Here is a 12,596-nt window from a genome sequence, read left to right on the forward strand (position 1 = left end):
CGGCATGCAGCTCGGCGAAGGTGTGGTAACACGACATGCATTGGCGAAAAGTATTCCTTGGTTATGTACTCGCAAACGAATACAATTGGACTGAAGAATCCTCAAAACGACGTGTGAACCGGGAAAAAGCGGATAAGCTCAGGGTGCTTGACGAATCATACTAATTAGGCGACAGCCTGATTTTCCTGCGTCGGGACAGCTAGATTGTCTCTGTACTTCATGAGTGTGGATTCAATCTTCACTTCGATGATGGATAATCATAAATCGTCGTAACTGTACAGGACATCATCGATAACCATAACGATAAGAGTGACGACGGCGCTGACAGCAAGACCAAGCACGGTGGAGAAGTAAACGTTCTAGGAGGTCTCCTAGAAGAAAGTCGCTGTGTAGGAAATCAGCAAAGAGACCGCTGAAATACAACATACGGCTGGCTGAACTGACGTTCACTTCCTTAAATAATCCCCCCCGCCGAGATATGATGCTAATTTGATATTCATAGCTTATCAACGTGGAGCTTTCTAGAAATGCAGTGAAATCACGACGATAGTGAGGACTGGTTTCTCCAGTCTTCAAAATGCTATTAATTATATCCGCATTAGAACCTAAGCCAGATGAAAATCAAGGCATGCAAGATAGCTCTCACTATCTCAGCCCTTTCCTCTACATATTTGAGACTAAATAATGTTTGGACCAGTGTGCAATAATCGTGGTGATATATATCCATAGGTTAGGTGCGCATCTCGTCTAGTCGCATCCGAAGTTGAGATAAGAAAGCTATAAAACGGAAAAGATGCGTGACGCTTTTATTTTGATGCGTAGAACTAAATAGTTACAGGAGGAAGAGGGATTGCCTCTGGGTCTTTATCTTCGGGATTTTCGTCGGGATTTAAGTCAGCTCCATCACTCTCTGAGATAGTGGTGTTGCAGTCCTGTCCGTCTTTTAAGCCTATGTAAAAGCTCTCTTGGTAGGCAGTGTCTAAAGAGGCCTGGATGTTGGCGTCGGTGAACGGCACTGTGGTCTTTTCGTACTTGACGTCTGTCAAAGCCTCGCGCGCCTTTACGGGTAGTGATATCCAAGAGATCAGTGTACGCTGAGAAGCCGCGGTAACATCGGCGTCTTTGAACGGTGTCATGGCGTTGTCGTGGATTTGGACAATGAAACTCGTGGGTGAAGAACTCTCGGGAGAGGCTTTAGATGTCAGGCCACCGATAATAGGCTCGTAGCCCCATGTTGCGTGGTCGGTTGTGTATGACATCCCCACTGGTCGGTATGATGAGGGCTTCTCGGTATCACAGCTCCATTGGTTGATCCAAACGACGATGCTGGCCCAGTAATGACGATGTCCCTTGTTATCGCCGTTCCCCCATCGAACCTTTGGGAAGTAGTAGCTGTAAATAATAGCGTCACGGCCGTGACTACTGCCGCGGCGAGCATAGACCTGGCCAGTGCCGCCATTACCGCAGCCTGACCTTCCACCACCAGTCGGTCTCAGACCACCTCTGCGAGGTTCCATTAGCCATATCTACTATGAAACAGTGCATGAAATTTCCTTACCCAAGACCTCCGTTGGCATCGACTGCAGGATACGGGTCGCAACCTCCTGTGACGACGAGCAGAGGGTTAAACATGAGTTCGAGGCGTCCGTCTATTCCGGGGGAAGAGTCTTGTTGAAATGCTGCTACTTGGTCATGGTTCACCTCCGGATGTCCGGCGTAATCATCGCCGTCGCGAGGTAGGATGGCTGACACGGCAGCCTCTGAGAACAATAGACATACTGTAAGAAGGTACTGAGCTCTCAAAATCATGGTGTCTGTAGAAGGTGACGTGAATGCAGATAAAAAGTCTTCCGTAAGGGAGATAATGTTGGAACATTACCTCTGGGCGAGCGAATATATACCCAAAGTGATCGCGATAGATCTGTTGAACCAGGTACGCCAGTGGGCTGCGAGTAATCCTGCCAGCTTGATCCTAGAATTTGGTAATCTTTTTAAGTTTGATCAGTTGGCATCGCTGGGATGGTGGATCAGCTAATATGTCTATGGTGCATAACGAAGAAATAAGTTCACTCATGTGTTTGCTTATTGCAATTTTACTTGTGTCTGCATTCATCTGTTGACCATAGCTTGGCAAAAAAAAAAANAAAAAAAAAAGAAAAAAAAAAGAAAACCCGAGCGTATTATCTATGTATGCGCGCAAAGTTGTGTGACTAGCTTTTATCGCTCTTTGGATGAACGGCCTATTTATAGATGCCGAATCGAGTGAGTTACACACTGGCCACTAGGCAATTCCGTCGTAGGGTGGATCCCGCGGCGCCCCCGGGGACGAACACCAGTTTGTTCATCGCTGAAGCAAAAAGTCTCAAAAGGTTAATCGCAATTCTTAATTTCGCATCCCTTTTGGAGTTTTCTCCTGATCGCCTTGACCGGCGAATCTGAATGCAATGGGATCTCCATCGCCTACAAGAGGTACCGACCCGCTGTATTCAAATTTGGGCGCCTATCCTCTCCTCCTGCTTCTTTCTTTGCCACGCGACCAACGATAACAGATCACGATGGGTAGCATCGTTCGTTCCCCCAGCCCCAAGGGCCTCCGCTTTCTGATATCACTCCTCTTCATCCAAGCGGCCGTCATCAGTGCTTCTCCCACCCCAACAGTGGACGGTGAAAGCGCCAATTACATCAACTCCTTGCAGCGTGAGCCTCTTAGCAAGCGAGTACAAGGACAGTTCCGAGACTTCCCTAGCGACTACAATGGTCGTGTTGAGAAAGGGACCTACCTCAAGTCACTTTTTCCGCTCGGCGACTCGGCGGCAAAGCAGCAGAACAGCGGAGTCACCGTCGCCACGCCGTGGCAGGATCCCAATGCTGTTGCACGCTGGGGATGGACTCGCCAGATGACCTGGGCCCCCTTCAACACCGAGGACACCGGCGCGGACTCCGACTTCGACTCTGACTCCGACGATTACGACGAGTTCGACACATCTCCAGGGTTCGGAAACCTCTTGGATGTCACATTCGCGGACCCACGTTATCCAGTCGACCCAGCAGAGAATGGGCTATCCACCTACATGCACGCGAATAATTTCTACAAGCGCGACGGTAGTGTTGGAAGTGTAAGTAACCTCCCACCAAACTTGGCCATCTAGAACGCTAGTCCTCTAATGCCTTTCGTCCCCCCTCCAGGCAACGGGTGCTTCTTACCAGAACGTCCTCAACCCAAGATCGGGCGCCATTCTCTTTGACAGAAACTTCAGCCCTCGCTTCCAAATAGAGAAGAACGGCGTTGGGGATGTCCCTGACCTGGAGCAGCTGTCTGATATTATTTACTTCCAGTGGCTCGAGGCTTGCCAGACGAAGGGCGTTCACCCGAGCAACGTCAGGCTCATCTACCGCGTCAATGTTACCTATCGCCCTAGTTTCAACATCGTCTTGCAGGCTTTGTACAATAAGGGACATCAGTTTGTACCGGGATGGAACAACAGGGTGACACTCTCGATGGACACGGATGAGGGCCTTGCCATCCTTGGTAGCACCCATGGTGCTGGTGCAGCGTTGTTCCTTATACAACACAAGGCCGCCCTTGGTAACAAGAGGATCACAGAGGTCACGGTCTGGGGAGGCTCGAGAGGGTTTGCGTTCAACGCAGACCCAGAGTATGCGGGTCTGAACCTAAGGTTTACAGTCTCAGACTAGACGCAGGTGGCCGTTCTTAATATAGTCCGTTTTAGTAGAAAATTAAGTAAGTATCAACCAGTCTCGACTAATAATCCGCAAGAGTGCCGAGATGGATCGGATAAAGGCGCACTATGACACCCAGCCAATCACTTGGGAACGTCCTTTTTTTTAACAAACAGGCCACTGAAGCTTATTCTGAACAGGGGGACTTCGGGTAAGCTTTGAGGGTGGGAATCACGGCGGTTTTGCCCGGCGTGCGTCTTCAGGGAGCAGTTACTAGGTTGTCGAATTGCAAATGAGTGAACGGGATGATGTCCACGTTCTTGAATCATCATGCATACCGATTGTGCTACATATAACTCGAACATGGATAAATGTACCCCCGCATCGTAGAGATTTCAGAATCTGTAGTGAAATAAGGTCTGTGATGAGGGCCGGCTGCTTCGGAGTCGATAACGTATGTATATCTCCCATGAGGCCCGAAGAACCCCGGGAAAACTACATAGACATCCTGCCAGATTCGGGCCGAACCTTTAATAATCATAACCTGCAGAACAGGTGCCTCGGTATAGAATGTCTTAAAGTGCATGGTACCTGGTCGACGACATTACTCAGTAGTGAAAGGCTGTCAAAAAACAAATATATTGATATAGATAACAAAATCCAAGTTGGAGCCCAACTTATAGAATAAGAGCTAAGATCCCCCCCCAGCTTCACACCACGTGCCAACCGCCTTCCACGACATCTCCGCCACGAACTACATTGGTACCCCTAAGTAGACATGTGAATTCCATTGAAAAGCCACTCAGAGGTCGGATGTGGCTATCCTTACTTCTTCTCGAAAACGACGAAGAGGACAACGTAGCCCTGAATGGTGATGTAGTTGCGGGCAGCAGGGCCGACGAGGCCGTTGTATTGGTGAGTGGTGACGTCGATCAGCTGGGGGTTCGCGCCCTCCTCAGTGGGAAGTTTCTTCCACTTGAAAGTCCAAGAAATGCTTCCCTCCTGGACCGTCGAATGAATCAACTCGAGGAATTCGGGGTTGTAGGACGGCTCAATGTTAACACGACTGGGGGGCTCGACCTTGGGAATGTTCGCAGTGATGCGCAGGGGCTGGTCGGCAGGGAGGAACCGCTTGATAGGAGGCAAGACGTCTTGGTAGGTGGTACCCTCCTCGCTGCCGTTGTCCCCACGGATGACGGGGCCAGGCCCGAACCCGGTGTACTTGATCTCGACGCTGGAGTTGCCGCTGGCGGTCTCGATCAAGACGGTCTTGTTGTTGAAGTGCGGCAGTGGCAGGTTGATGTGCACCGAGTGCTTGATATCGAACGACTTCTCGCCCTTCTGGGGGGGAAATCCACCAGCAAAGGCTCGGATGGAGAAGGTAAGACCAGTGTTGAGGACGGACTCCTGCTTGAAGAAAGGGGTCAAGAAAACCTTGGGAATCTCGCCCTTGGCAGCGAGAACGAGCTCGCGGGTGTTGGAGTTGTAGACGATGGAGATGTCCGACTCCTTGACGGGAATGAGAGAGGCCATGGTGTCAGATGAGGTTGATGTCAACGAAAGTGAAGGTTCTTCGGGGATTTGAGCAGGTTTGCGGAACGGTAAGCTTGTGATTGAGTCGATGAGAGTCATGGTAGAGCTTTTGATGCGGATACAAGTCTGCTTCTTATAGGATATGGAAGAAGATTATCAGAGAGGGCCTGTCTTCACAATAAGTACGAGCGAGAAGAAGTTATCGATGGTCTCTCGGGCTGACAAACCACAGAAACCAGTGTTGCTGATTTCGTCAAAACTCACCTCAATGGCGCTTCAGTCAGAGAATGCGAATGACAGGACGCCCAAACATTGCAATCCAGCGAGGGAGGTGTGTTCGACTGGTATTTCAGCCAGCCACATTCTGAATGTTTCGGTCTCAAGAATGGGTCCGTGATCATGAGTTCGCCATCTTTCCGTGGTTGAAATGAAGGATCGCCTCATACGATATTCTGGACGGCAAATCGCAACCAAATGGGTAGCACAGAGCGCCTTCTATTCCACCAGATCCGGTTCAAGGCAGAACCTGTAGTCTAGACCGCAGCCATTAGCTTGCATTCACGCAGTGAGCTTTTTTCCAAGCACATGTTCCCCGTTTGCACGCGGGGAGAAACCACACACGCGGCCCGTCTCCAGCTCCCGCCTCTAGTCCCTGTTCCGGAACGTTCTAACACCACAAGGTCGCGCAATCGCGACGAATGAAGATGCGTTGAGAAACCCGTGGCTCCGAACCGGATTATCATGTCATTCTGTGGAATGGGGGTTAATTGAAGGGTTCAAGACATCGACCACGGGCACGCCTCGGTTAGAGCCTAGGGTGTTCAGTGCTGGAATCATATCCGCGACGGGACTCCCCGCAGATCCGACACATTTCACACGCTGACGACAAGAAGCAAGGCATAAATCTTGATGCCATGACGACTTTGTGGCTGAAACGGCATTTTCATCGAGGCAGGCGACGAGCAAGTCTGAGAAATGATGGGCAACTTTGCTGGAATGAGAGAGGCAAAGACCCTGATCCCTTTACGACAAGCTTCTCGACATGCATTCTTCAAACTAATAAGGTACAAGAATGCTGGATTAATGGACGCCCGTTTCGAGAAGATGCAATTGCCGCGGCTTCTGTCGTCAGCACCCACTACCACGCAAGGGCAGAAGTGAGACCTGGTGAACTAACAACTGGCCCATGTGGCTACCGGCTGCCGCCCCCAGAGCCTGAGACATTGTCTGTTCTAGCGTTCCCGCGCCTCCAGCCGTGCCGCATTCGTCCAGGGAGCTTGAAAGCGCAGTTTCTGAACTGGAACATGTGGCTGAGCTATTCAGTTATCCGCATGTTTTGGTATCGTATAGCGAACGAATTCAAAATTCCTTGGCCCGTAGTATGGCAAAGGAGAACCCGAGGATAGCCGCCTTACACATTTGGCCTGGTTTGGGGAACTCGAATCATAACAAAAGTGTAGAATGATCCAGGGCTGAGTTGACCAATGAGAGCACATCATACTCGGGCATCTAGTCAAAAAGTGAAGACCATCAAAAACATCAAACGAATGGCCCATCTCGTAACTGGATCCTCTTCTCTCTGTAGATAGCCATAGCCGTCTCTGATACCATTCGGCCAAGCAGATGACGGACGGAGTTTCATCGGTCCATGATACCTTGGTTCTTGGTATTGATTCACGCAAAGTAACCTTTCGGAGGCATGGACACCTTGCTGGCCGCTAGATCGTCTTGTCTCACGGGCTGGTGAACTATCCCGTGCGCCGACTGTGTTTCCTGTCATCTGCGTCCTCCAGGCTTGAGACGACTCGTGCACGTATCCGTATTCAAGAGTTCGTGCGATCGGGATGAAATTGCTAGGCAAACATGGTTGCGGGAGGTGGGATTTCTCCGAAGTCCTCGACCCCTTGGCCTGGCTGTCCCTCCGGCAGATACGTCGATCAAGGAAACCTTAACCGTGCCGCAATCTGGAAGCGCTCCCCGCAGGGCAGAGAAAACTCAATCTGGATAGTAGAACGCTAGAAGACTGTCATGACTACTTCATAGTATGGTCGTTCATGATCGAAGTGGCAACATTCGAGAGTGGGAACAACGGCGAGCCTCGGTTTAGGCGGAGCACTTCAGGACAACTCCGTTCGAAACTCTAGTGCGTGCTTTCAATAATCGAAGGCGAAAATAGCTCGATTGAGTATCTAATCTTGGTAAGAAGAACCTGTTGCAGATGGGTTTTGTCCGACGACAGGTGGGCTCCCGATGGTGATCGACGGTGGGCAGAGAGCTTAGCCTTGACATGGTGAGCGAAAATCTCCATCAAAGCCCATCTCAAAAGAAGAAACGACCAGGGAATATTCGGAAACTTATCCGGCACGCCAATCACACCCGGACCAACCGCTTATTAAGCGGGTGTTGCGGTCCTAGGTTTTGGACGGAGTTCCTCCGCACAACATGAACAGGCTCGGCATCGTGAATGAACCTCTGAGACAACAGCGATCGGCGGCCCGGTCGCCCCGCTAAAAGGCACCACATTCACCGGAAGGATTGGCTCAGAATCAAGCAAGCATCCATCCTCGAGCCTGTGAGGTTGAGGCTCGCTGCGGCTTGGCGGAGGGGAGATCCCGTGTGGAGGCCCGATGGGCGCTAGGGGAGCTAACGCGTGTCGGCCTTGAGCATTGTGAATCGCGTAGAAAGGGTTGCAGACGTCATGCATGAGCTTTTTCGTATTTTGTGTGAGTCTGCGGACAAATGGTTGCCCTCGGATTACGTGCAGTCATGGGGCTGGCGGTAAGAGTTGCCGAAAGACGAGCACACCCATCTCCTGGTCAAAGGCGTTGTCAGTGCATCTCCTGAGGGTGTGTACGCTGGCTGGAGTGTTCACCGCAACACGATCCGAACTACAACTGTCACTGTCGATCGGATCCCTCTCCGCGCTACCGGTAACAGAGTCTTGACGGAAGCTGTGCCAGTTGACCCAGGACTAAGACATCTGAGAATGATCTTGTCACGAGAGCCGGCAAGGCTTGACATGACTTTTCGTATGTACAATGGCGGTCTCTTTCCAAATGGAGGCTGTATGGGTCCGCGGTAAATTCTCGCACATGTATCTAGAATCTGTAGACCTATGGGCTTGTGTGACCTACAGCCCCCTCATCCCCGCAGCCCCAACCACGTCGTGACCCTGCCTTCGCTCTCGGGCCAAGGGTCCACGCACGTTTACGGGGTGATGCTAAGCATCCGACCGAAGGTGGACGGCAAGAGAAGCAGTCCGTAGAATCCATGCTCCTGAGCAAGGGTAGTATCGAAAGCAGAACCCGAGAGCCTTAGGCGGTGACAACATTTTCTATGGAAACATACATAAGTCCATTCCCGTCAACATCCCCAGACACATAAATGGATAAGTTGTCATTCAGAGTTCCTCATCCTCTAACAGCCCTACCAAACGACGACCCTCCACTGATGGATGCAACCGACACTATTCGCTCTCCCTTGGGAGACGCGAAGCTCACTCTCGATGGATCCGCGAAGCCCTTGTCATACTTTTTGACCACCATCCTGGTCATCATCTTTGCGTACTCTATGCAGGGTTCCAAGATGAACACGCCCTCAATCAACCCCAAGGGAAAGTTTGAGCTCACTGACAGCCGGCCCAAGCAGCGCTACCTGGCCGGCGCCAGGGAGATGATGTACTCATGGTTCAAGACCAACCCCAACAAGCCGGTCCGATTAGTTAGCGACATGGGCGAGACCATCGTGTTGCCTCCGTCTATGGCCAACGAAATTCGAAATCATGCTCACCTGAGCTTCACCCAATTCGCTGCGGAGGTGAGCCTCACTGAATGCTTCTCGTGCCGGTCTGCGTGCTGACCTCAACAGTTCTTTCAGACCACGACCCCGGGCTTTGACGCCTTCCGCGAGGGAACTCGTGACAGCATCACGTTGATAGTTATCAATAAGGACCTGACCAAGGCACTTGGTAAGCCTTTCCAACCGACGATCAGTATGATTGACACTGACAAGTCTCGAATAGCAAAGGTCACTGAGCCCCTCGCCGACGAAACCTCGCTGGCTCTAAAAGATATCTTCACCGACAGCAAGGGTATGCTGTTTCTGATATAGACAAAAATAGCAACATGACTGACACTAAGCAGAATGGCATGCGATCCCCATGCGCCCCACGATCCTTCACTTCATCGCCCGAATCTCGTCTCGCGTCTTCTTGGGAACAGAGCTGTGCAGAAACGAAGAATGGCTTACTATCACGAAAGAGTATACCATGAACGGCTTCTCTGCAGCTGACCGTCTCCGCGAATGGCCCCGATTCATGCGCCCCATTGTCCACTGGTTCATGCCCGGCTGCCAAAAGGCTCGCTCTCAAATCGTCGAGGCCACAGAAATTATCAAGCCTATCATTGAGAAGCGTCGCGCACTTAAGGCCGCCGCTATCGCGGATGGCCGCACGCCGCCAGAGTTTAATGATGCAATCGATTGGTTCGAGGCCGCTTCGAAGGGCAACCACTACGACCCGGCTATTTCTCAGCTGTTTTTCTCGACTGTGGCTATCCACACTACCACTGACCTCTTGGGCCAGGTCCTTGTCGACATTGCCCGCAACCCCGAAATCATCGAGCCCCTGAGGAATGAGATCATTGATGTGTTGAGCGCGGGTGGGTGGAAGAAGACTTCTCTGTACAGCATGAAGCTCCTTGACAGTGTTGTCAAGGAAAGCCAGCGCATGAAGCCTTTGCAGCTTGGTACGCTAACACGCCCTACAACCTCACACATAGAGACACCATCAGCTAATCAGCCATGACCAATACAGCTAGCATGCAGCGCGTCGCTGTCGGCGATGTGACTCTCTCCGATGGCACATTTATCCCCAAAGGCACCTCCGTCTCTGTCTCCTCGCACGCACTCTTCGATGCAAACGTCTACGAGAACCCCGAGAAGTGGGATGGCTACCGCTTCCTCCGTATGCGTGAGCAGCCTGGCAAGGAGAACGTATCACAGCTTGTCTCCACAGCCCCGGAGCACCTCGGCTTCGGTCACGGAAAGCATGCTTGCCCCGGGCGATTCTTCGCCGCCAACGAGATCAAAATCGCGCTGGTCCACATCTTGCTGCAGTATGAGTGGAGACTGCCTGCCGGTGCCAATACTTCGATCGTTGACTTTGGCATCAACCCGGTCCTGAACCCGATGCTGGAGCTGGAGATCAGAAGACGCGAGGAGGAAGTTGATATGAAGTTTTGAATGCACGCAAGATAGGGCAACTTCCATGGATAGAGCGCTGTAGTTTAGAATATGGCATAGCGTTAGGAAATCCTGTTGTGTTGGCGAGTGCTTCTCGCGGAAGGAGCTCGAAGGTCATTTATTCAATTATTGTCAACGTTATTTCCTCGGTGCTGGATAATTCGTGTGGGGAGCAAGAGTCGATCGGGACCGACCGATCGGTTGTGGCGGACAAGGTTTTCCGAACGAAGACGAGTTTGGTGAATTGCCATTGGCCTAATCAAGACCTACCCCAAGGAGCGTCAATCAATGATTGATAGACGCCGCCATTGGTTAAGTTTTGTATAGCTCATTGGATGTGTCGTCATCGGAGGCGTTGTGCGACGGTTCTTCGAATGCGGGGTTGAGGGGGTGAAGTTCATATCGGCTATATAACAATCGGCTGCATGGCCTTTTTAAGTCAAATTAGACGACCGCATTGCAGGACGTGTATTTGCTTTTGGTGCATTCAACTTAAGATAACTCGATATTGACGACCGTCAACATGGCTCAGAATTTACCTTTCAAAGTAAGACCGAGGATTACCGGATGCTAAGGTTGCGCTGACATGAGTGTTCAAGCTATCAAACTCAGATCTGCTGAAGACAGATGCATATGTCAACGGCACCTGGACGAAGGCATCATCAGGGAAAACATTCGATATCGAGGATCCGGGAACAGGCAAGGTCTTCGCCTCCAGTCCCGATTTCAACAAGTCCGACATCGACGCAGTGGTGAAGTCATCGCACGAGGCCTTTCAGAAATATCGCTACGAGAACCCGCGATCAAGAGCGAAAAAGCTCTTAGAGTGGGACCGATTGATTCGGGAAAACCGCGATGACATCGCCACGGTACTGACTCACGAGTCTGGAAAGCCTCTGGCGGAGGCGCAGGGAGAGCTTGACTATGCGCTGGGATTCACCTGGTGGTTCGCTGGGGAGGCTGAACGCATCCGCGGGAACATTTCAACTCCATCTGCGCCTAACAGGAGGGTCTTGGTTGTGAAACAGCCAATTGGTGTGACGGTTGCTTTGGTTCCATGGAACTTCCCCATTGCGTGAGTAGATCCATTGTGATGATTCAGGCCTTGCGCTTACGGGAGGTGTCAGCATGATCCTACGCAAAGCCGGAGCTGCCTTCGCTGCCGGTTGTACAATGATTGCGAAGCCATCTCCAGAGACGCCACTCACCTGCCTCATCCTCGCGAACCTGGCGACGCAAGCCGGATTCGGTCCTGGTGTTTTCAACGTCATCACAACATCGCTCGAGAACACACCCGAGGTGGCTGAAGCCCTATGCAAACACCCTCTGACCAAGAAAGTGTCGTTCACCGGCTCTACCGCCATTGGGAGTCTTATTGCCAAGCATTGCTCCGAGGGCCTCAAGAAAGTCACCCTGGAGCTTGGAGGGAACTGCCCATTTATCATCTTTGACGACTGCAACCAGGAACAGGCCCTGGAAGCATTGCTTGCGCTGAAGTGGAGACACGCAGGGCAGGCATGCATCACGGCGAACAGAGTCTACGTACAAGCCAAGATATACGAGGAGTTCTTGGACAAGCTGGTTGAGCGCACCAAGACCATCAAGATGGGCCACGGAGCAAAGGACGGCACGACAATGGGACCTCTGACGACACCCCGGGCAATTCCCAAGGCCCAGGCTCACGTCAAGGATGCTGTTCAGGCCGGCGCCAAGGTGGTGCTGGGCGGCAAAGCGGGCACCGAAGTGGGCCTCGAGGCCGGCTACTTTCACGAGCCTACCATTCTGCGCGACATGAGGCAGTCGATGCTGATCAGCCGGGAAGAGACATTTGCGCCGGTCCTTGGAGTTTACAGCTTCGATACCGAGGACGAGGTGGTGAAGTGGGCAAACGACACCAGCATGGGTCTCGCCAGTTACTTCTTCACCAAGAACATGGACCGGACCTGGCGTCTCATGGAGAACCTCGACGCGGGGATGATCGGGATGAATACCGGCAACTCGTCGGCAGCCGAGTCTCCGTTCGGCGGAATGAAGTTGTCAGGGTACGGCAAGGAGTCCGGAAAGGATGTCGCAATCGAGGAGTATCTGGTCTCGAAGACAGTGACAATGACCTTGGAGGACCACTACTAAACCTGTCTGGA

General features: G+C 51.8%; 5 protein-coding genes across 5 annotated transcripts; 3 read left to right on the forward strand and 2 right to left on the reverse strand.

The window, feature by feature from the left end:
- Positions 1-824: 824 nt before the first annotated feature.
- On the reverse strand, positions 825-1,809 carry GCG54_00007684 (uncharacterized protein; the record flags this gene model as incomplete). Its single annotated transcript, XM_045407662.1, has 2 exons — positions 825-1,503; positions 1,559-1,809. 2 exons carry the CDS (start codon positions 1,807-1,809, stop codon positions 825-827), a joined length of 930 nt encoding a protein of 309 aa, XP_045267107.1.
- Positions 1,810-2,555: 746 nt separating this feature from the next.
- On the forward strand, positions 2,556-3,696 carry GCG54_00007685 (uncharacterized protein; the record flags this gene model as incomplete). Its single annotated transcript, XM_045407663.1, has 2 exons — positions 2,556-3,116; positions 3,187-3,696. The coding sequence occupies 2 exons, from the start codon at positions 2,556-2,558 to the stop codon at positions 3,694-3,696; spliced, it is 1,071 nt and encodes a 356-aa protein (XP_045267108.1).
- An 810-nt stretch (positions 3,697-4,506) lies between these two features.
- On the reverse strand, positions 4,507-5,214 carry GCG54_00007686 (uncharacterized protein; the record flags this gene model as incomplete). The annotated part of the gene is made up of 1 exon (XM_045407664.1): positions 4,507-5,214. One exon carries the CDS (start codon positions 5,212-5,214, stop codon positions 4,507-4,509), a length of 708 nt encoding a protein of 235 aa, XP_045267109.1.
- A 3,450-nt stretch (positions 5,215-8,664) lies between these two features.
- GCG54_00007687 (Cytochrome P450 monooygenase 1) lies at positions 8,665-10,455 on the forward strand (the record flags this gene model as incomplete). Its single annotated transcript, XM_045407665.1, has 5 exons — positions 8,665-9,030; positions 9,082-9,181; positions 9,236-9,304; positions 9,357-9,959; positions 10,013-10,455. The coding sequence occupies 5 exons, from the start codon at positions 8,665-8,667 to the stop codon at positions 10,453-10,455; spliced, it is 1,581 nt and encodes a 526-aa protein (XP_045267110.1).
- Positions 10,456-10,978: 523 nt separating this feature from the next.
- Positions 10,979-12,585, forward strand: GCG54_00007688 (putative succinate-semialdehyde dehydrogenase; the record flags this gene model as incomplete). The annotated part of the gene is made up of 3 exons (XM_045407666.1): positions 10,979-11,002; positions 11,055-11,530; positions 11,583-12,585. 3 exons carry the CDS (start codon positions 10,979-10,981, stop codon positions 12,583-12,585), a joined length of 1,503 nt encoding a protein of 500 aa, XP_045267111.1.
- Positions 12,586-12,596: the final 11 nt, after the last annotated feature.

The sequence above is a fragment of the Colletotrichum gloeosporioides genome (genome assembly GCF_011800055.1).
Source record: "Colletotrichum gloeosporioides strain Lc1 chromosome Unknown consensus_27, whole genome shotgun sequence".
NCBI lineage: Eukaryota > Fungi > Ascomycota > Sordariomycetes > Glomerellales > Glomerellaceae > Colletotrichum > Colletotrichum gloeosporioides.